Source organism: Crocuta crocuta, unplaced genomic scaffold (genome assembly GCF_008692635.1).
Source record: "Crocuta crocuta isolate KB4526 unplaced genomic scaffold, BGI_CrCroc_1.0 scaffold180, whole genome shotgun sequence".
Classification (NCBI taxonomy): Eukaryota; Metazoa; Chordata; class Mammalia; order Carnivora; family Hyaenidae; genus Crocuta; species Crocuta crocuta.
Window position 1 is genome coordinate 6,102,640 of NW_027527549.1, and position 22,386 is coordinate 6,125,025.

The 22,386-nt window shown below is 42.1% G+C and overlaps 1 protein-coding gene and 1 pseudogene across 1 annotated transcript in view; one reads left to right on the forward strand and one right to left on the reverse strand.

The window, feature by feature from the left end:
- Positions 1-22,386, reverse strand: part of NOTCH2 (notch receptor 2) — a 164,965-nt gene that overhangs the window by 51,938 nt on the left and 90,641 nt on the right. The window contains exons 6-11 of the mRNA XM_077767584.1: positions 7,980-8,213; positions 6,501-6,656; positions 5,850-6,038; positions 4,578-4,691; positions 3,679-3,792; positions 1,781-2,014 (exon numbers count right to left, since the gene is read on the reverse strand). Of these exons, the coding sequence (XP_077623710.1) occupies positions 1,781-2,014; positions 3,679-3,792; positions 4,578-4,691; positions 5,850-6,038; positions 6,501-6,656; positions 7,980-8,213 (1,041 nt within the window). The remainder of the gene's footprint in view (positions 1-1,780; positions 2,015-3,678; positions 3,793-4,577; positions 4,692-5,849; positions 6,039-6,500; positions 6,657-7,979; positions 8,214-22,386) is intronic.
- LOC144234432 (ubiquitin-conjugating enzyme E2 D3 pseudogene) lies at positions 16,207-16,585 on the forward strand (annotated as a pseudogene).

Genomic DNA, 22,386 nt, shown 5'->3' on the forward strand with positions numbered 1-22,386 from the left:
CCAGTAAGTGAGAAACCACAATTATAACCAGGCACACTGTGAAGTATCCCTTCTGTCTATACTCATCCAAAACCCAACCTTCCAACTTAGGACCATGGGTAGCATGGGTCGTGGATTCTTACTCTAGAACTCAAGAGTCTATTCAGAATGACTAATTAAAATAGACCCATCTATCTTGCCCTGTAGTACATGTCAGGTGTTTCTTCACCCATTACAGACCAAGAATTTTTTTTATGATGCCTGTATCTCTTTGCTTTAACTCTCCAAACAGCCACAGGAAGGGACTTGGCAGTTGTCTGAGAGATTCTGGGCCCTTGTTCTATGCTGCCTGCACACCACTCATATTTACTTCTTGCATTTCTCAGTGACAGCTACTTACACCTTGCCTTCTCTGTCCTCCCCAGGGAATACACCTGATGCATCCTGGCATAATGATATAATCCCAGAGAAAACAAAGTGCTTGCCAACCCACCATTCACCCAGGTTTCCAGTACGTTTGTTATAATGGGAATGACAGCGAAGCCTGAAACAGCCCCACCATTCTAAAGGCATCCATTCAATTGCTTGTAAATCTCTCAAATTTCTTTTCGTACTGCAATTTCTCATGTCTGGGGACCAGCCCGGAAGCAAATTGCTTTTGGAAGGTTTCACAAAGATCTATTCAGCCCTTTTAGTGAGTTATCTAAACGTGGGGAGGGGGAAGGCACTTTCAACTGTGAAGGCATGGGATGTTTTTCGTATGCTTGAGCAACTCAAAAAGGACTTTGTTTTCAAACTTGGCATGTATGAGGTCCTGGATGAAGACCAGGGCCTTTGACAAGTTTGAAGAAATGGATTTGGAAATAACAAAATAAAATGAGGGCAGTTTAACCACCTCCCCCACCTTTGCCCCCTATGTAGGCCATTTTCCTTAAATCAAGAATGAGTTCTCAATAAATCACTCTCATGTATTGGCAGGTTCCCTTCTAACAAAGGCACACACTAGTTAATCTTCCACTAATACATTTTCTTTGATCTGAGACATAGTACTTCTCTGTCCATTAACCACAGTTGGGACCATAATTATTCCTCGAATAAGTAAAACAGACTCCAGTGAGACCTGTGAAATGCTGCTGCCTGAGAAAGTAGCTCAACATTTCCCCAGCAAGAGCAGCATGCCCTCCCAACTAACAAGCAGTCACTCAACCAGAGTCGGGAAACAGCACTGAACTCGGGGTGGGAAGTGGTGGCTCTGCATTCTAATTTATAAGGATTGGCCTGTGCTGCGAAGTCTCTGCTCTCCCTGAGAATTCCCCCAAATGCCCAAGGTCCACCCAAGACACGGCAGAAGCAAAGTGACACATTAAAGACCTGGACTCTGAAACAGAGAACAACACAGCTGGAAGGACAGGAGGGAGTGAGGGGGAAGGCCAGCTTCATTACTCTGAGTGCGGTGGAAGCTCAAGGGGAAAGGACAATCAAATCAGCCACACAAGCAAGAGGATTTCCAATTTTAAGTAATAATTTCAATTTTTTGAAGTGGGTGTCTCCTAAGAAAACACATACACACACGCAAACACACAATCATCAGTTTTGCAAAAACGATTGTCTCTAATTTCTCCACCAGCTACAGACATCTGCCTCTGAGATGTTTCTGGCTATAGCTTTGGCTATGCTTTTCAGAATCAGGACTATTGTTTCAGGTATCAAAGCATACGCCAAGTAAGTCTGAGACACCTGTGCCAAGTGATTTTGAGGACGAGTGACAACTCCAGAGGAGACCCGAGCAGAGCGGGCTTACCTGACGTGCCCGGCTGGCAGTTGCACTGGTAGCCGTTGACCAGGTCAATGCAGCGGCCGTCGTTGAGGCAAGGGCTGCTGTAACACTCATCAATCTGGTCGCTGCAGATGGCACCCATGTACCCCGGGTTGCAGATGCAGGTGTAGGAGTCAATCCCATCCTGACACTGGCCATGGTGGCAAGGATCAGGGTCACAGTTGTCGATGTTCTCCTCGCACAACACACCAGTGAACCCTTGGGAGGAATTTTACCAAGGAGGCTTAAAAACCCAGGCAAACACTCCACGCCTGAACCTAAGCGTGGCCACATCCACTACAGATGGTTCTCACAGCAGGAAGCTTACAGCAGGAATCAACTCTTTATGAGGCAAGCCTAGAGAGCTGTGCTTAAAATAGTTTTTCACTTAAAATTTGTAGAATTCAAATACCTTTCTCAAAATGATCAGTGGTTTCACTGCAGAGATACTTTAACTACATCACCATTTCATACTGGGCTTCAATAGGGACTAGTTCTCAATAGTTTTCTGTTATATATTTACCTCTATATTCCTTTCTTCCCAGACCCAACATACAGATACTGTATTAATGGTTACATGTATCTTATCTTCCCAATTCTGACCTTAGGATACAGAGAACTTTTCTTTATGCCTCGTAAACCCTCCCCGAGTACCGTGCTCATATACTAAGGTTTTAATAAGTACTTGTTAAATAAAGTGAATGAAAATTTATGAGCATTTAAAAGAAAATGAGAAAATAAAACTTCATTCAACTTTAAGTCTCTTTCAAAGGATTTTAAAGAAAGGTGGGATGGGGGCTCTCTTCCTTTTAAATATGAGTTAAAGATTTGTAAACTCTCTCCAGAGAAGGTTATTCTCCATGAGGATAATCTGGCCAGAAGTGGACAAAACCTGGAACTTCTCCAACCAAAGACAACAGTTTCTGCAAAGAGAAAGAAGTTAACTGGTTCATCTGACAGGACCTAATCTAAGGAGGCCCAGTAAATGGTAATGTTCCAGTACTACTGAAACACTAATTCTCTGTGTTTATCTTTGTGACTACTTCACTTTTCTGTCATCAGAAAGAAATCATGCACATGATGTTTAAAATCCTTTAAGAATCAATCTTTAAAAATAAGCAAAAGTTCTTTTAATTATATCCATAACTTTTTTCTCCCTTACACGGTCACATAAAGAAATGAATAGGGAAGTCATCTTTTCTAATAATTTCTAGTCCTTCTCTATAATACTGGTCTGTGTAAAAGCAAATGTGTAATAAGGGACTTTGACTTATTTAAATCCACTCCCAAATGAGAAATGTGGCCACAGATCAGAAATGCAGAATATGTGTAAACAGATTCTTTTTCACTGTAGTAGCAGAAGTCAGGAAGGAGGACCTACACTTTCCCAGACAGAGCTCTCTCCCCCATTCAGATACACACCTGACTCTCAGGGCCTGAGCAGTCTTTTACGTGGAAAACCTCTGCACTTGCACACAACAGCCCTTGGAACTCTGGGTCTTTGTTCAACTACTTCCCTCAAGAAACACAGAGACAGGCCTCCTGCTGAGAAGCCCCAGTGAAAAATAGCTTTCAGCTGGAATTCTTCCCTTTCCCAAAGGAGTAAGTCAAGCCAGCTGGAAACTCACCGCTGCCAAAATCTATCCCAGAAAGACATGGACACCAAATGGAAATGTCCAAGCCAGGCCACTGTTGTGGTGGAGAAGGAGGCAGGTTTTGTAGAAGGGAAGAGTGAGAGAAGCAAAAACTATGCTAGAAGCAGCTGTCTCCAAACACAAGGCAGCTCATTCGTGGACTGGCCGGGGAGAGCGGCGAGAAGAAGACAGCCTGCTGCTTTGTTCAGACGGGCACACCAGGTGCACAGAGGGTGAGGATGGCCTTACCTGTAGCACACTGGCATTCGTAGCCGTTTGGGTGATCAATACACTTGGCCCCATTTAGACACGGAGTACTGGAACAGTCATCAATATCAATCTGGCAAACTGGCCCAGTGAAACCTTAAAAGGGCAGAGCGATGACACGAGTCAAACGATTCTCCTATGTCTGTCCATCTGAGGTCTACAAAGGGCTTACACCAGTGGCTCAGCAAACATAAAATTACTCTCCCCAGCAGGGAACTGGGATAACTGGGTGAGGCTCAGGGCATGAGAGACAACTGTGTGTGTCTCCACCTCTGTTTCCTCCCAGTACAGATTTCTCTTCCAGCTGAAGTAGGAACTGAATGGTTATACATGGAGTGCTCAAACAAATGAGGGCGGCTTCAGAGGAACAGGGACCTTCTCTCTGAAGAAACAACAGGAGAGGCTATTGTTTGTGGCAGAAAATTTGCCATGTCTTCAACAGTAGCTTTGGGGAGCAAGAAGAGACACAGCATTCTTTGGAAAAAAATCGACTCATGTTGTCTGTTTTCTGGACGTAGGGTGAAATATCTAACAATAAAAATCTCACAGAGGGGTTTTAAGAATATGACCCATAGTGGGGAGGGGGAATTCCCTGAATAGCCTACAACTAAGGCTTCTGTGAGGTATGAACTTTCTGAAATATATACACAGACAGAGAGGTCATGGGCCATTCAGAATAGACTTGGACTTCTGGCCACAAAGGATTTGGATGATCCACCAGCTGAAACAAACTCCCTGTTTCTGTACACACTCCGATTCCGAAGTGCTCACTTTAATGACTTCCTCATGCACAGCCCACACACATTCTCTCCTCCTCCCTTCCCTGTGGTCAGTTGGCTCTGTGCTTTCAAAGAAAATAGGGGCAGGTGGTGGGCACTTACCAGGCGGACACAGACACTGGAAGCGATTGACTTTATCTACACACTGACCATTGTTCACACAAGGGTTGCTCTGACATTCGTTTATCTCCAGTTCACAATGCACACCTTTGAAACCTGAACAAATTAGACCACACAAGTGGCTTAGAAAGGCACAGTCTAGCCAAGAAAGCACAAATTTGCAGAGATGACTATATCCTTTATGAGCATGAACATTTCTGCAGAAGGCAAAGAGGACCCTCCCCTGATAGGAAGTAGTCACTGCCAGTATCAGCGACATAGGAGAATACTGTGAGAAATCCATGTCACTGGGCAGAGGGAGAAGAGGCTACCTTCTCTACAGCACACCAGCAAAGACCATCCCACATTCTCTGACCAGTCCCTGCTTCACTTTCAGAGCAGTGCCAGGCCCACAGGGTCCCCAGTCAATGTTCACAAAGACCTGCTGACCTGGAAATCCTGTTGCTCTCAAGAGGGTACAAGTCAAGGTCAAGAGGCCCTCCCAATGCTAGAGTGGCTACGCACCTTAATCAAGTAAAGCAGCCACTATCATATGTCCTTTTTCCATTTTTTAAATTATTATTTTTTTCTTTTAGAGAGACAGAACATGAGTGGGGAAGAATGGCAGAGGGGCAGGGGAAGAGTGAATCTTAAGCAGGCTCCACATTCAGCATAGAGCCTGATGAACGGTTTGATCCACAACACTGGGATCGTGACCTGAGCCGCAATCAAGAGCTGGACACTCAACTGACTGAGCCGCCCCTCAAATGTCATTTTAAACTGGACTTACCTGTGCTCTCTGAGGATTCAAGAAATGGATTCTGCAGAAGAACTCCAGAATACAACTAACAATATGCACATCACTATGAATAAATAGCAAGTTTCTAAACAATTAAGGGTAAAACAATTTCTATAAATGGAACAGTATGGTATTTATAATGCATCAAAAGATTAGGAAACCTTGCTATTTAAAGGACTGTTATGGTAAATCCTTTGTTAAATCAAAGAATATTTGCTGAAAATAATCACTTCTGAATGTTCTCTTACATGTAATTCATGTTGACATATAGATTTGTTTAAGCTAGTCTCCATCGCTCTAAGAATTCTAGCACTCCTTTACTCCTTAAGGGTCCCGTGGCTGGGGACCCTGTCAGTATTGGGAATTAAAGGCTGACAGAGTTCATGGAATTACAACCCTATATTGAGTGTTCCACCTAAGAGGAGTGCAGGGCACTGCCTCTTGCCGAGAACCCACACACTGATGGGCCCATGTACCTGGCATGCACAGACACGTGAAGCCTCCAATCTTATCCAGACAGGTCGCATCGTTCTGGCAGGGGTCGGAATGGCACTCATTGATATCCAACTCGCAGCGAGGCCCTGTGTAGCCCCTCAGACATTCACAGTGGAAGGCACCATCTGTGTTCACACATTTTCCTGCATGCTCACAAGGATTGCTATTGGCTGGAAAACACAAGCACCAGTTACCGGAATCAAAGTACTTTGATAGAGTTTCCACAAATGTGTTTTGCAGAAATGGATCTGACTGTTACAGCATTAGGGCTAGGCCCTTAAAAATCTGGTTCTCAACTTACTATTTTCTTCCTTAAAATACAAGGAAGAATGGAAGGAGGCAAAGCAAGGCAAGACTAGGGCAATTTCAACTCCTGTGCATCTTTGCTGTTCTTTTGCCCAAAGTGTCACTTGGGTAGGCCTTCGTATTAAGAATCAGCTAATGACCTTCCATTCACTCAATTCTCAGAAGAGAATATATGTTTACACTAGGGTGCTGTAAACGGTAGGCATGTAACAGGAGAGATCAGAGGTTTGGGTGTACCATGCTCCTAGAGTAAAACGTGCTTCTGTCTGAATGCTCACTGAGCTCAACAGACACCGTGAGGAATAGGAAAGGTTCCGTGTACTTACCCATGGCACATTCATCCACGTCTTCTGTGCAGTCAGCTCCTTTGTAGCCTTGGGGGCAAGTACAAATATACTGCCCGTTCAAGGGGTTGGTATCACACAGTGCCCCCTTGTGGCAAGGATTGCTGATACATGCATCATCCAAATGACACAACAGACCTGTCACACAGGGTGCGGCAAGGAGAGCAAAGAAAAAATGTCCCTTACTCGAGGAAGAGTTTTCTCTTTCATGGAGTTGGGAAAGTCTTGTGCTCACCTCACTAAAGTCCCAATATGGAGATTTAGAGGCCACCTCCCCTTTGCCTACTCCTACCTAGGGACATGCTGCAGCCAGCAAGGAACTCCTGCAGACCCCCCTGGGGCTCTGACCCTAAGCCCCTAGCTGGACCTCGCCTCAAGGGTAGAGGCGTCCCAGGCCATAAAGTGACATAGTCAGATGATGGTGACATGAAAATGCAGATCGCCTTCAGTAAGTGCTGCCAGAATTAGCAAATAAAAATAGAGGATGGCTAGTTTGATTTGAATTTCAAATAAACCACAAATAATTTTTTACTACATATTCTAAATACTGCATGCATCTTATATTTTATTTAGCAACCTACTTTCCTAAAATTATGCTTGCTACCTGATGATCATGGCGCCACCAGCATTTGACGAGCCTCAGAAGAAGAAAAAACAAAACAGCTGAACATCATAAGTCTATACCAGGGCAGCCTCTTAATAGTGTCAACATTCCTGGCACAGTGCCCCTGGGACTCTAAAGGTATGACTGAGTCCCATGTTCCTTGTAGTTCACATGGGAACTGGATTTTCCAGTCTGCAATTAGCTTAAGAACAGGTAACTAAGGCTTCGTCTACAAAGCTAGAGGTGGGGCCTTTCCAAAAGCCAAAATGAGAACATTTCCAAAGGGCTGGGAACAAAGCTCCCAGCTAAGCTATCTTCCTCCATCACATTCCTCCCTTCACTACTCTCTACTCCGAGGACTGGGAGCTGTTACCTTCAGAGACTAGACTAGCAATGTTAACTTTGCAGTTAATAAAATTCCTCCCTCAGAGGAACATTTCCAGAGACACTGAGAGCTGGAATGCAGTCAAATGTTTCTCTCCTTCCAACTCCTTCTGAGTAAAAGAGTTCTTCTCAAAATGAAGTTCCTAAATCCATTAATTGGTAATTTGGTCTTAATGTCTGAGAAATTAACGTTAATTTCTGAGGTACTTTTCAGCCTAAGATCTTAAGGAAGTCAACAGATGCTCCCAAGGCAATAGTTACTAACTTTCATTTTGGGGGGGATGAAAGCCAGAAGTATGCAGATTTAAGATGAGAGCCAAAACCCCTAAGAAGACTACTTTCCTAGCACTTGAGCTGGCAATTACATTTCCAGAATAACACTTGACTAACAAGTTCCTACACATGCTCATTAAAAGATGCTGAAAGCTCCTCGGCCCCTTCTGTGAACTCCAGGTCTGTCCTGCTGGCCTCACCTGCCTTCCCTTCCGGGCACATGCAAGAGAAGGAGGCCACACGGTCAATGCACGTGGAGCCTGGAGTGCAGGAGGCAAAGGCACAGTCATCGATGTTCTCACTGCAGTCGTCTCCACTCCAGCCATTGACACACACGCAGCCATAGCCCCCGTTGCGGTTGGTGCAGGTGCCCCCATTCTGACAAGCATTGGGTTGCAGCAGACACTCGTCCACATCCTCCGTGCAGAACTGTCCTTTGGGGGAAGAAAGTGCCTTTGGTCAGGGGTCTGAAGTCCCAAAGAATTAGTACCACACCAGCTCCCACACATTCTTCACCCTCGTGTGACCTGCCCAAAATTCGGGCAAGCGTATCTCACAGCAGACCAGGTCTTCACGTGAATACTCTAGGCCATCCACATGATAGCTCTTCCAGGCAAATAACTTAAAGAAGAATGGAAACTGCCGTTCCTAGAAATTCTGACATGAGAAGTTAGGCAACCTATTAAAGAAAAAATTAGTCCTGCATCATCCTTAACTCAGCTGAATCCCTGGGACAATGAATATGTAAGTGAGAAGTGGGAAGAAGAGTGTAGGAGAGGAGTAAAAAACAGAATAATGAGAAGGAAACTAAATGCCAAAATGTCAGAGCACTGGTTCTATATCCTGATTGTATCAGTGTCAACATCCTGGATATGATACTGTACAACAGATCTGCAAGATGATGTTATCATTGGGGGAGATACACAGTATAGGCTATCTCTCTGTATTAATTCTCATAACTGCATGTGAAACTACGATAATCTCAAAGTGAAAAGTTTAATCAAAAAAACAAAAGTAAGGACAAGAGAGAGTAGACAGCAAAGATGAAGGACATGAAAAGCCTTGGTAAACTGTAGAGGTGAAAGGCAACACCAAGATGATGAAACTGGAACAAACTGTGCATAGCCTAAGTCACCCAACCTTCAAGGATGTGGATTTGTGGAATAAGATGCAGGAAGCTGACCCAGTGATATAGGAGATGGAAAAAGGATCAGTTTGAGCTGCCTGAAAAAGAGCAAACTGAAGGACAACGCATTAGACCACTTATGGATATAATGCAGGTCACTATAACAGCAAAGGATGGGGGACTATGACAAAGGCTCTCAGCCCTGTGACAAGGAACAAAAAGCATGTCTTCAACTTACAAGCAAGAAATCTGTGATTAACAAGCAATTTAGGGCCAGACCATATGAGTTATAAAACAAGTTGATGAATACCAGTTTAGAGAGCTATCACAGGTCGGAACTCACATTCCGACCATCTGAATTCTCTAAAACACAAGAACAAGTGGCTGAAACTCAAACCCAACAATAATTCAAGTGGCTCAAGTATTTTCAGAAAGCCTTTAATGTGCCCAGTTGCATAGCTATCACTGCTAACAGAAGTTAGTTGTATCCAATCTAACCTAACTGATCATCCTGATTCTTTATCCTTATCTAACCTGTACATCCATTATTACAGAACTAGCATCACTCTGAGGGGCCTAGTGGCTTAGTCAGTTAAGCATCTGACTGGCTGAAGTCATGATCTCATGGTCCGTGGGTTCGAGCCCCGCATTGGGCTCTGTGCTGACAGGTCAGAGTCTGGAGCCTGCTTTGTATTCTGTGTCTCCTTTTCTCTCTGCCTCTCCCCCATTCATGCTCTATCTTTCTCAAAAATAAATGAACATTAAAAAAAATTTTAAAGAATTTAAAATCACTCTATTGCACTATTTGATTCCACATCCATCTCCCATCATTTGGCTGTAAACAACCTCAGTTCAGGAATATGTTTTGTATCCCTAGCTAAAATCTCACTGACCAGGATGGCAGGATGGGTGTGTGGGCATCTCTGGAACTCTGTGCTCATCACCCTCATTCTGTGTCCTTCTCCACCCCACTTCATCCATATAATTTTTTTCATCCATGTAATTCTTGAAGGAGTCACCACATCTTTACCCGATCATGACCTCGTACTCTAGCTGACCGACCCAGGATGGGCATCTTACACAAGCTGTTGTCGCTACGTCCCTTTTCTGAATTTTTGGGCTAGGGACCCTTTGCCACATGGACCAAAAAGATAAAATGGCTGGTCTACAAAGTGATAAGGGTGAATCAAAAGTGCACAGAAGAGAAAAACAGAATCAAGGTGGCATTCAAGTTGTTGGTTCTGGTTGTTCCTGAAGCCCAACTGCTCATATGAGAGATGGCCCTTCCAACAGGTTTCTCTAATTTCAGATGGGGATCTGTCAACGGCCACCCCCAGTCTTAACTAATATGGGCTGAGTGAGAGAGTGAGTGAGTCTGAGTACAAGCACTGGCAATCACTTCCCCTAGGGCAGATGATGTCATTTGCTTCAGAAAGCTCTGCTCCCTTACTATACTGGCAGAAATGCTGCCTCAGAGTAAAGACAGATATATAATTAGGATACAGGTGGAATTTGGAAATGAAAACATCACTAAGTAGTAGGTGAGGAGCTCCTGGAACCTGGAAATTACTGAAAGTCTTGTCTCTTACACTTAAGCTAACTCAAATATCTAGGCTACCCTCAGACCAAACTTAACTTGCTGAAGGTGAGCAACTTGGATGTTCTTTTTCTGTTACAGTTCTGAGTAGATGACACTGTGTTTAAAAATATGTTGTATTTTTATATGATATAATATTCAAACACTTAAATATAATATTTAATATTACATTATTAAATAATATATTATTAAAATATTATTATATAAAATACAATATTATTTAATTACCTAGACAGACTAGGTAAATAAAACAATGCTTGGAATGGAAACTTGGTACCCCTGGGAAAAGAAACCAAGAGTCATTGCTTCCCTGCTCTGAACCAGGCATTGTGCTGAGCTGTCACAGAATTTATCTCATTTATAGTTGGGGGCCAATAGGCTCAGAGTAGTAAAATAACTTGACTGGTCCAAGGCAGGAGTGCAGGAGAAGCGAGATTTAAACCAGAGGTGCCTGCCTCTAAAACTCTGTTTCTTTTAAATGTTATTTATTTTTGAGAGAGAGAGGCAGAGTTTGAGCAGGGAGAGGGGCAGAGAGACACACACACACACGCACGGAATCCGAAGCAGGCTCCAGGCTCTGAGCTGTGAGCACAGAGCCTGACACATGGCTTGGACCCATAAACTGTGAGATCATGACCTGCGCCGAAGTTGGATGCTTATCTGGCACTCCTAAAACTCTTAACAAAGACTTGAGATGTGAGTCTGACCATATCAGAACCATCTTTGTGTGCCTCAGTTTCCCAACTTCATGAAGGCATGAGGAAGTGAAGAGGATGAAGAAGGAAAGGCAGGATTCAAATCATTACTCAAATGATCAGATTACTGGAAAAATTCAGGACTCAAAATTACTATCCAAAAATCACACGTAATTTTAGGTACAGTTCACCATTTTCTGAATGGGGTTGTTGTTGAAGATCAGGACACCTGAGGACTGTACATCTGTAAGATAATGTTTGTTAGAGGAACCACATCTAGAGAGCCAAAAGCACACTGGCTTATAAATTACTTTCTCCAAAATGGATCATTTTCCTCTGAGATTCAGGAACATTTCTCCAGAAAAACATTCCCTCCCAGACTCATTTCTGCCAGAATTTTTTTTTCTCTTCATTCTAATTCTACAAACAAAAATGAGGAAAACGGTAACCTGGGAGGCCACCATAAGTGCTTGCTCCAAAATTCCCAGTGGAATGCCCACTAAGGTACTCCTTCATGCCACCACTTCTTGGCACAGAAGAAAATCAATGCAGAAGCCTAAGAATAAGAAACATGAGGGTTGGAAAGATTAAGTACCCTTCCCAAGGTCATGAACTAGTAAGTGAGAGCACTGCCATTCAAACCCAGATCAGTCTGACTCTAAATCTACTGCCTTTCTCACTGCAGCATAGATGAGTTTCCAGCCTTGGTTTCGACTGACAAGCTCTGCAGGCTAGGTCTCTGATCCTAGGACCTTAAAGCACACTGAGAAGGCAGGAAGCATGTGATAATTTAAGAACACCCTTGGTACAGATGAATAAAGGCAAACAGTCACTGAATACTGAGATAGGAAGAGTTTATGGTTGTCATCTGGAGGGGGTGGTACAGTGTCTGAGGTCATTCGGCTCTTCCCACTACTCCATGGCAAGAAAGCATCAATGTGAGCTGGAGGGAGAAGGTCCACTGAGGGCGGTAGGACTTAGGTCTTGAAGATATCAAAATGACTGAACGGTATTCTTTGGCTGGAGTTTAAAAAAGAGAAAAGGTTGAAGATCATTTAAGGCTTTGAACTCTAGTATGAATTCTGAACGTGATACAACAAGTAAGGGGGAGTTATTATAGGCTCACAGCTGGGGGAAGACATGATCAAAACTGCATCTGAAGGTTAGTCTGCCAGTAGAAGATAGGGGGGACTTAAAGCAACTGGCTCTCTGTTAGTAGGGAGAGAGGGAGAGAGCACTGAGTTATGAGCTACCCAGCATATAAACACATCTGGTGAAAAGGGAGAGCTATGTTGTATCTATGCCTTACCAAGCCACTAAATCTTCCACCCAAACAAGTCTCAGCATGGATATCATCTGTGTCAACTCACACACCTTGCTGGTGGACTCCAAAAATATGTTGCACAAAGCTCTGTTAGGCAAGTTTTGAGGGCGTCAATTATCTCTCTTAGTAATTTCCACCTGCCAGATATTGCAAGCCACTGCTATTTAATGTTGAGGCTAAGGCAGTAGGCTATTAGGCCCTTCCCATTTCCCATCAGCAAATGAGAAAAGAAATAAACTTGTTTTTAGCAACTTCCGTCTCTACTACCACCAGGAGTCGTGGCTAACTTGGTATGAAATGTCACAGTACCAAATCCTTGGCTGACACCTTAAATACTTAGAGCCACCCATAGCTCCTGATAATTTTCTGGCTCATCACTTTTGCCTCTTCAATATATTTCAAATCTCCATCTCCCCTTAATATATTTTACTCCAGACACAATGGCTTATGGTTGGCTCCTCAAACATTAAGTTCTTTCTTACCTCAGAACCTCTGCATATCCTGTTCTCTCCACCTCCAATAGTCTTCTCCCTCTTAATTATGTAGCTAGTAACTCCTCATCCTTTGACTCCTCTTATAACTTAACTAGATATCCAAATTCACATCTTCCCCATTTTCTCCATATGCATTGATTCCATTCACTCTATCCTGCTAACATCAAAATTGAACTTTTATATTTATTTATTCTTTAAGGAATAAATATTTATATTTATTTACTCTTTTCACTGCCCCTATTAGACTATAAGCTCCTGAAGACAGGAACTGTGTCTGCCATTCACCTCAGTTTATGTATCTGGCACTTTACTAGGCACTTGGTGAAACAGACCTTAGACCATAGATTTAATATAACATGCTCATTTTACACATGAGGAAACTAGGACCAGAAAGGTGTGGTGACTTGTCCACATTTGCACAACTAGTCAGAAGAATGTCAGAAATAGACAAAATTAAAAAAATGGATCTCATCAAGTGCTGAAAAGGATGTGGGGGTGTGAGGTCATAGCAGATCAAATTAATCTTCTCAACAAGGAAAGGGACTCTGAGCTGGCTGTTGAGAGACAGAGCATGATTGAGAAACACAGGGGAAGACCTAGGTGTTTCAGTAGTTCTACTAAGGAAGACAATACTAAAAACCCACCACCAGAAAAGTCAGAATGCTCATTACTTTTGTAGGAGTAGGTCACTTTCGTGTTGATCATTTCTTACTGCCTCAATCCTATGGTTTTAAAATCAAAGGATGAATGAGTAAGATTGAGGGCAGCCTCCGGAAGTAAATCTAACAGACTAAACCCAAGAGGACTATACTGAAATGGAAACCATGATGTAGGCTTCATCAGCATCAAGCTCTAGTCCAGGGAGCCATGGACCATTCAACAGACACCATTTATGAGTTGTAACACACTGGGCTACAAACAGCAAATTATGGCTCTCTCAAGGTACCACAAACAAACCATCAATCTGACTTGGAGTTACAGGTGACTGAGAAGTGAGAGGAAAGGAAAAAAAAGAAAAGAAATGATCACCGACCCTTAGCACTTCAGGATAAAGTCCTTTTCCTTCCTAGTCATCTCTCAACTGTGAAGTGTGTGGGAAAAACTTTTATCACATCAATGGCTCTGTTAAAGGTCAACTCTCATTGCAACAATAATCAGCACATGAAGAACGTATAAAAATTAGCTTGGCTGGCCCTTGTGCTGACCCTGCTACCTACTCTTCTATGGTTAAATCAAGAGAATTCAGTCTCCAATATCTCCTTCCAGCCAGTGATCACCCAAGCTCCTGAGTGTGGAGTTCCATCTTTCTATATCATAGCAAAGCACACTATAACCTTGTCCTACAGAAACTTCTCTAAGCACAGATGCTCTATTTCACTGCGGAAGTGAAAGAACAGAGGACAGGCTTGACTGTCCTAGTCCTAGCTGGGTCTAGAGCTGGTGGAAACATTCTGTATAAACTCTGGAATCTACAGGGTCTTCCTAATGAGGAACTGTGTGCACAAATGCTCAAGCACATGAATGTGTATAAGAGGCCTTGGGGCATGTACATGGCTAAGGGGATAATGTAGGAGCAGGGGATACATATACAGATAAATGCAAGAATCTCACTGAATATTCCCCCAATCCTAGACACCATCATCTTTTCTCAGACTCCTCAAAAGCCGGGTTTCCCTGTATCCTGACCAATGTATTTCCTAAAGAATCACCAGAATGATCTCAATACGTACAAAAGATTGTGCTATTTGACTGATCAAATCTTTGACAATAAGGGGTTTGATGACTTCATTACACTTAGGATGAAATTCTAAACTCTATCCATTTTTTTTCTGATAATTTCTCTAGTCTTTCCTTTGGAAACACCACTAGCTCTAGCCACTCTGGCTTTTTTTCATTTCTTAAAATGATCATAATCTTTCCTCAGGGTCTCTACACATGCTTTCCCCATGTCTGGAACACTCTCATCTCCACTTTTCCCAGACTAATTCTTACTCACTGTCCATGGCTAAAATGTCACCTTCTCAAAAAAACATTACATGGCTACCCCCAACTCAATTAGTTCTGCCTGTTAATATGTTCTCCTAATAACCCCTTTTTTGTGAAAACATGTATTACAGTTCAAAATTTTATAGTTAAGTATATGACTTCTGTCTGCATTCCTCACTGTAAGTCCTAGACTGTAAGTCCCCTGAAGAAATGGTTGTCAGCTACCAACTTCATCAGTAAGTCCCCAGCACCTAGCATAGGGTCCAGCTAAGAATATTTCCTGACAAGTATTCAAAAGTATTTGTTAAGCAAAAGTTTACCTGGACCTGTCTTCTTTTACTTAGGTCATTCTAATCTCAAAATAATAATCATCTTTAATGTCATCTTCCTCACACCTTTATTCACACTCCCAAAGTTTCCATTATCCCATATTGATGTTCACTAGGCAATACCCAAACTTCTCATTCTATCCCCTCCTTATTTGCTGAACTCCATCTCATTTATGCCACACCAAATCCATCTTGCCTTTTGATCCTAATCCTTCAACTGTCTCAAGAGTAATTCTACTCTATGGCAGATACCTTCCCTCTTCAGCTGAAACCCCAGATTTCCCTAAAGACTATACCACCGTCAGCCCTCTTCAGTCGAGGCCCCTCCTCCTCTTCTAATTACTCCATCTGCATGAAGGTTAGGAGACAAAGAATCCATGTTTTCTTTAGTCTTTAATGCCGCTACTGACTTCAAGTAGTAAAAACATATTTATTAAGCAATTTCTAGGTACCAGACTCTCATATAAGTGCTTACATTGTTGTCAAATGTAATCTCCCATACAATTAGTCTGGTTTCACAGATGTAGTACAGACCTGGTCCATACCGAAGAAAGATACTAAAGTATCTCAGGGAGTAGGGAGAAGAGACCCTGACAGAACTCAGTAACAGCCCTGAATTTAGAAGGATAAGGCTGGGCCAGTAAGAATTGAAAATTTTATTGTTCTTGTTCATTCATTCATCCAATAAATATGTATACACCATGTGCCAGGCCCTGACCTATATACACCGAAGTTATAATGGTAAACAAAACAGTTGGGACTTCTACCCTGCAAATAGGGGTTTTACAACCAAACACACAATGATAATAGAGTGATAAGTGCTCTAATGGACAGAGGTTGCCTTGGGAGCATAAAGTGGGAGAACAGAGAAGGACTATGTTTTGCAGGCCCAGTTGGGAATACTATGTTTCATTGGCATTTACGGGACCGAATGATAGCCCATGTCAAAGCAGTGTAATGTTTTTTGACATTTTATTTTCCTACAAACTATGCCTTTGAACCACCTAAGGTTGCAACCACAACAAAAATTTATCATCTAAATATTAATAGCAATGGCAGCATTTTTCTTGGTATTTGAGGATCACAGCGATCTCCTGCTTTAACTATTTCTAAAGTTCTTTTATCCATTTGTTCACTGCTGTGTAACCCAAACCCAGATCACCCCCTAGTTCCAGAGACTACATGGATCTATAAAACAGACAGAGATAAGTACAACAGAGTATCTCAGGAATAAACTCAAAAGACTGCCATGTGATGCTACCTTAAAGTCAGACTTGCAATATAGTCAAATAAACTTCAAATTATTGTTAACAAGAGAGAAAGAGATTTTATATGTTAACTGGGTTGTATAAGAGTGTGTAGGGGTGCCTGGGTGGCTCAGCTGGTTGGGTGTCCAACTTTAGCTCAGGTCCAACTTCTCACGGTTTGTGGGTTCAAGCCCCGCATCGGGCTCTGTGCTGACAGCTAGCTCAGAGCTTGGAGCCTGCTTCACATTCTTTGTCTCCCTCTCTCTCTGACCCTCCCCTGCTCACACTGTCTCTTTCTCAGAAGTAAGTAAAACATTAAAAAAAGTAAGAAAAAAAAAGAGTGTATATGTGTATGCAAGTGTGTGTAGAAAGAGGGTAGAGTGGGGAGTATTTCAGGCAGAAGTAAGTGTATGTATGTGGGTTTGAATAGAAGAGAAAGCATGCCTCATTTGAGTGAATGAAAAAAAATCAGTGTGGTTCACTTACAAGGCATGAATTGAGGGAGATATGGCTGGAGACGGAGTTACCTACAGAGCCTCGGAACTCTATCCAAGACAAGGAGGACCCACTGAAGCATTGTAAGCAAAGAAACAACACAATCCAATTTGTGTTTCAGACAGCCCCCTCTGCTGCTGTGAGGAGAATGGACTGAACTCCACCTCACCCCTCCAGGTCAATAGCAATTTAAAGCACTGGGGAGTCCTGGGGTTCCTGCGGCCACTATAGCAACGAGAGAGTCTGCAGTGCATCTGGGGCACATTCCGGATGCAGGAGCACCAAAGGGCACCCAGGGTTAGCCCCTGAGTGGGGAGCCGCGGGTGCTGTGCCAGTGCTGGGTGTGCAGAAAGCCGAGCCCTGGCACCAAGGCTTCTCCACACAAGAAGAAAGCGCTGCCAAGTTTCTGTGCCCCGGGGAGGAGGCCCGCGCTCTGGCTCTCTCAGCACCTTCTTGGGCGGCTGAACTGTTAAACCAGTTTACATAAAGAGCCCCTCACCTCACTGCAGCAGGACTTCTAAGGAAAATCCACCAACTCTATGGGCAGGCAGCTACGATGAGCAGAATGAGTAAAACGGGAAAAAACCGAAAAAAGGCCCATTAAAACATTCTGCAATATGAAAGATGGAGAATGTAGATGTCAATGAAAATGTGTATTTGTGAAAAAAACATTCACTTCCAGAAACTAATACATTTTAGAAAGAATTGGCTCTACATTCTCAAGAAATGTAGACAAATGTAGGTTTTAAAAGGAGATGAAAAATAATACAGGACATTGGACTCTGATGAAGAAGGACAGGCTGAGAAAAAGGCAGAAATAGAGAAGTCCTAGAAACAATGAGTTAATATTATAATATAAAAATGCAACTCAAATACAAATCATAATTGGAAGCTATGAAGGACAAACTGACAATGAAGAAAAATGTTATGAAGGAAATGCTTAAGAAGCTCTCATAAAATGCAAAGGAGAAACAAGAAAATTAAAATATCAAGAGAGAAGATCTTAACTATGGGAAAGAATGAAGACCTAGTTAAAGATAATTAGGTATAACAAATGGGGGAAAAATGAAAAAGATCAGCTTTTCTGAGGTGAGAATAGCTTAAGTCTGCAGGACTCAAAAGTACTAGGAGAAAAAATAATAGGGATATACTTGTACCCATACTGGTTAAAGACTTTATTTTAAAGAGAGAGGAGCGAGAGAAGGAAGGAGACTGACTTGTCTGACATTAGACTTCCCTATAATGCTCACAAGATGCAAAGGAACAATGTCTAGGAACCTGTTAAGATCAATTTGTGACCCAGGAATTCAATATCTAGAATACATGCCACTTGTGTATGAAGGCAACTAAATCAAAAGGTATTTTTCAAATACCTAAGAGCGCTGAAGATATGGCAACATGCAACATTTCTGGGAAAAAATTTACTCAAAGATGTATTCATTTGCCTGAAAAAAATAAACCAAAATAAAGAATCCAGGAATGAAAAGGTTGTAACATAAATGTACTAGTAGTTAACAAAAACCAAGTTATATATAAAATTAAGTCTAAAATATCATAAAGTGGATTATAAAACAATGTAAATATCAAGAATAATTAAAAGAAAATGCATAAGTTATTTTTCCTTCCCTTCCCCTATGATTAGCCATTGTGCTTCTCAAATTCCACATGAGTGAAATCATATGTTATCTGTGTTTCTCTGACTGACTTTAGCATAATACACTCTAGTGCCACCCACATTGCTGCAAATGGCAAGATTTCATTCTTTTTTGTTGCCAAGTAGTATTTCATTGTATGTATATGTATATATATATTTACACACACACACAACATTTTCCTTATCCATTCATCAGTCAATGGACATTTGGGGCTCTTTCCATAATTTGGCTATTGTTGATAGTGCCACTACTATAAATTTTGGGGTGCATGTGCCCCTTCAAATCAGTATTTTTGTATCCTTTGGATAAATTCCTACTAGTGAAATTGCTGGGTCATAGGGTAATTCTATTTTTAATTGAAGAAAAAATAAGATAAAAACAGAAAGGGAGGCAAACCATAAGAGACTCTTAAATATGCAGAATAAACAGGGGGTTGCTGGTGGTGAGGTAGGTGGGGAGCTGATGGGTTAAATGGGTGACAGGCATTAAGAAACACACTTTTTTTCAAACATTTTTTTAATGTTTATTTATTTTTGAGAGACAGAGCATGAGTGGGGAAGGAGCAGAGAGAGAGGGAGACACAGAATAGGAAGCAGTCTCCAGGCTCTGAGCTGTCAGCACAGAGCCCGATGTAGGGCTCTAACCCATAACCGCAAGATCATGACCTGAGCTGAAGTTGGACACTTAATCAACTGAGCCACCCAGCCGCCCCAAGAAACGCACTTTTTGGGATGAGCACTGGGTGTCATATGTAAGAGATGAATCACTGGGTTCTATTCCTGAAGCCAAGATTATACTGTATGTTAACTAATTTGAATTTAAATAAAAAAAGAAATTGTGTAAGATTTTGAAATTCAATAGCAATAGTATAGTATGAATTTTTAAATCCCAGATCATATAAACAAAATCTGGAGTGAAAAAAGGATATAATAAAACTAAAAGTATGCTTATTTCTCATCTTACAAAGAGGCAATTAGTATATGCAGTTGCACTTTTGACACTAAAAAGTAGACATGGATTCAAATGCAAATTTTTCTATATGTGCATGTTTTTTTTTAAAAACCCACTAATACTAATAATTTGTTTTTATTTAAAAAAAGTTTTTTAATGTTTATTTATTTTTGAGAGAGAGAGAGGGACAGAGCACGAGTGGGGTAGGGACAGAGAGAGAGGAAGACACAGAATCCAAAGCAGGCTCTAGGCTCCAAGCCCAGAGCCCAATGTGGGGCTTGAACCCATGAATGGCGAGATCATGACCTGAGCTGAAGTTGGATGCTTAACTGACTGAGCCAGCCAGGCGCCCCTAAACACTAATAATAATGATCATCTCACATCTATCTGTTGTCCTCATAGACCAATCTCCACCTCCTTGAATGACTTACACATAGGACTTAAAATCTTACTCTTTCCTTTCCCCTCTCCCATGAAATCAATACCTGGGTTGAGGACTATAAGGTCATCCAAGCCAAGAGTTCTTACTTTTCTCAACTCAACAGCCTCCACATCTGCTCCATATCACAAACACATTCATATTTTGGGTCTAATTATGAGACACTTATTGTTCCAACCCTAAGTCCTCAAATTTGGTACATCAACTCTGATTATAAATTTCCATCTCCCTCCTTTCCCATTCCCAACAACCATTTCACCTGATTATCCCCCACTAACACTTGTAAGAGTCAAACCCTCCTAAATAACCCAGTTCATTAACCAACCCTCTTCTAGCTGCCTTACCTCAGTCTAGCCTAGGTTCTATGGTCTATCACATGAATGAACGAACGAATGAATGAATGAACAAACGAATGAATGTATGTTTCTGTCCCCTATAGCTACTGCCCTGCATTTCTCCCCTTTTTAGCTTACAAAACTCTTGAATAAGTGATCTATACCCACTCCTCCCCTTCCTCCTTCCTTAACATCCACCTTTTTTTTTTTTTCTAATTTAACCCCTTGCAATTTGGCTTCCTTCTCTCCTTTATATTGAAACTACATTTTAGAAGATTTCCAACGACCTCAAAAATTTTGATTCACTCTTTGCAGTTATTCTCATCTCAGTCTCTTGGTGGTCATTCATTCAATAACTACTATTTGTTAAGACTGGTCCTGAGAATGCCAAAATAAGTAAGACCACCCCTGTCCTCCAGAGGCTGAGAGTCTCTCTGGTGAGGTGAGCACATAAACCAGTAGCAGATGCCCCCACAGAGGCATGCAGAGCTGGGTCAAGGACACAGTCCTAAAATGCAGTCCCTGGCTCAGGGATGCTGCCATGGCAAAGCTCCCCCCAACTCCACACATCTTCTCTCACCCCTTTCCTTCTTCAGATCCCTTTCCTCCTCCATTTTCTGAAGTGTGGACATTTTTCACAATTTAGGTCCAAACTCTCTGTTCTTCTCACACCACACACTTCCCTTACAGACCTGATACATCTCCAGGGCAACCAAAAGCAATACTCAAAATCTGAGTCTAGAGCCCCTACCTCTAATCCAACCTCCTGGGTCTTACTGCTAAGTGTTTTTCTCTTTAAAAACTCACCTCAAACTCACCAGCATTTCTAGCTCATTTCTGTCTCTGTCAATAGAACCCGCATTCTCCCATGATGCAGATTCATAATAGAAGTTAACTCTGCTCTATTTCCCCCTTTATCCAACCAAATACTTAGATGGCCCCCAATTCCTATCCATCTCTTCTTTCAAACTGATGTTGATTCATAGTTTCTATTCTACTGTGGTTACATGTAGACTTTCTTCTTTCTTCCTAGTGAATTTGACCATTCTTAAAAGAATTGAGTTATCTTTTCTCCATGTCTCTTATAGCATCCAGCACAGTATACTGGATATGACAGTGAGTTATTCAATAAATATGTTATAGAAGCTACCTTACAACCGTTCTGTGGGAGCCTGAAAAGCCATGGAGTGAAAATGGATCTTGCCTGGGATATAACCAATGCCAGACATGGAGTCATGGACCACCAGGGCACTGAAGATCCCTCATTCTCACCTCCTGCATTTTGTCGGGGGCCATCCTAATCACTCACCCCTGTTCATACCAACATGACCACTCATCAACACTGAGACCTTTGGGATGAGGGGGATTCAGGTCAGCACTCTGGCAGTCTGCCCAGCTGATAGAAAAGTGAAACTGGGTGGGGAAGGAGAATTCCAGAAAACGGGTTTTTATCAAGTCCTCACAATCAAGTTCACAACAGAGAAACTGAAATGGGAAATGAGTTTTCCTATTCCCCCATACGTAATACAAATGAGAATTCTTGTGCAGTCCCAGATACAAATAATTTCCACTCTCAACCAAAACCCTCCAATTCTAGAGTATTTAACAAATAGAAGAGTGGTTGTGGCAAAAGTCTCATCCTAGGGAGCAGCCTGACACCAACCAGAGGCAAGACTGAAATGAGACGTCTAGTTCAGAATCAAAACACTGCCATGAAAAGCCTCTGTTCCCAGACACAGGAGCTCATGCACCTCCTTTGGCAATATATACTTGCTGATTTGTGCCAAACATTTTCACTGAAATTGGAGCAACTGACAGTAAAGGGAATCGTAACCAACTCTTTGGGCTCATCATGTTATAAAAGGAGAGCTGAGAGAAAATGTGGTTGGTTTTATTTGACTCATGTCCACCTAACTTCCATTGTTCACTTCTGC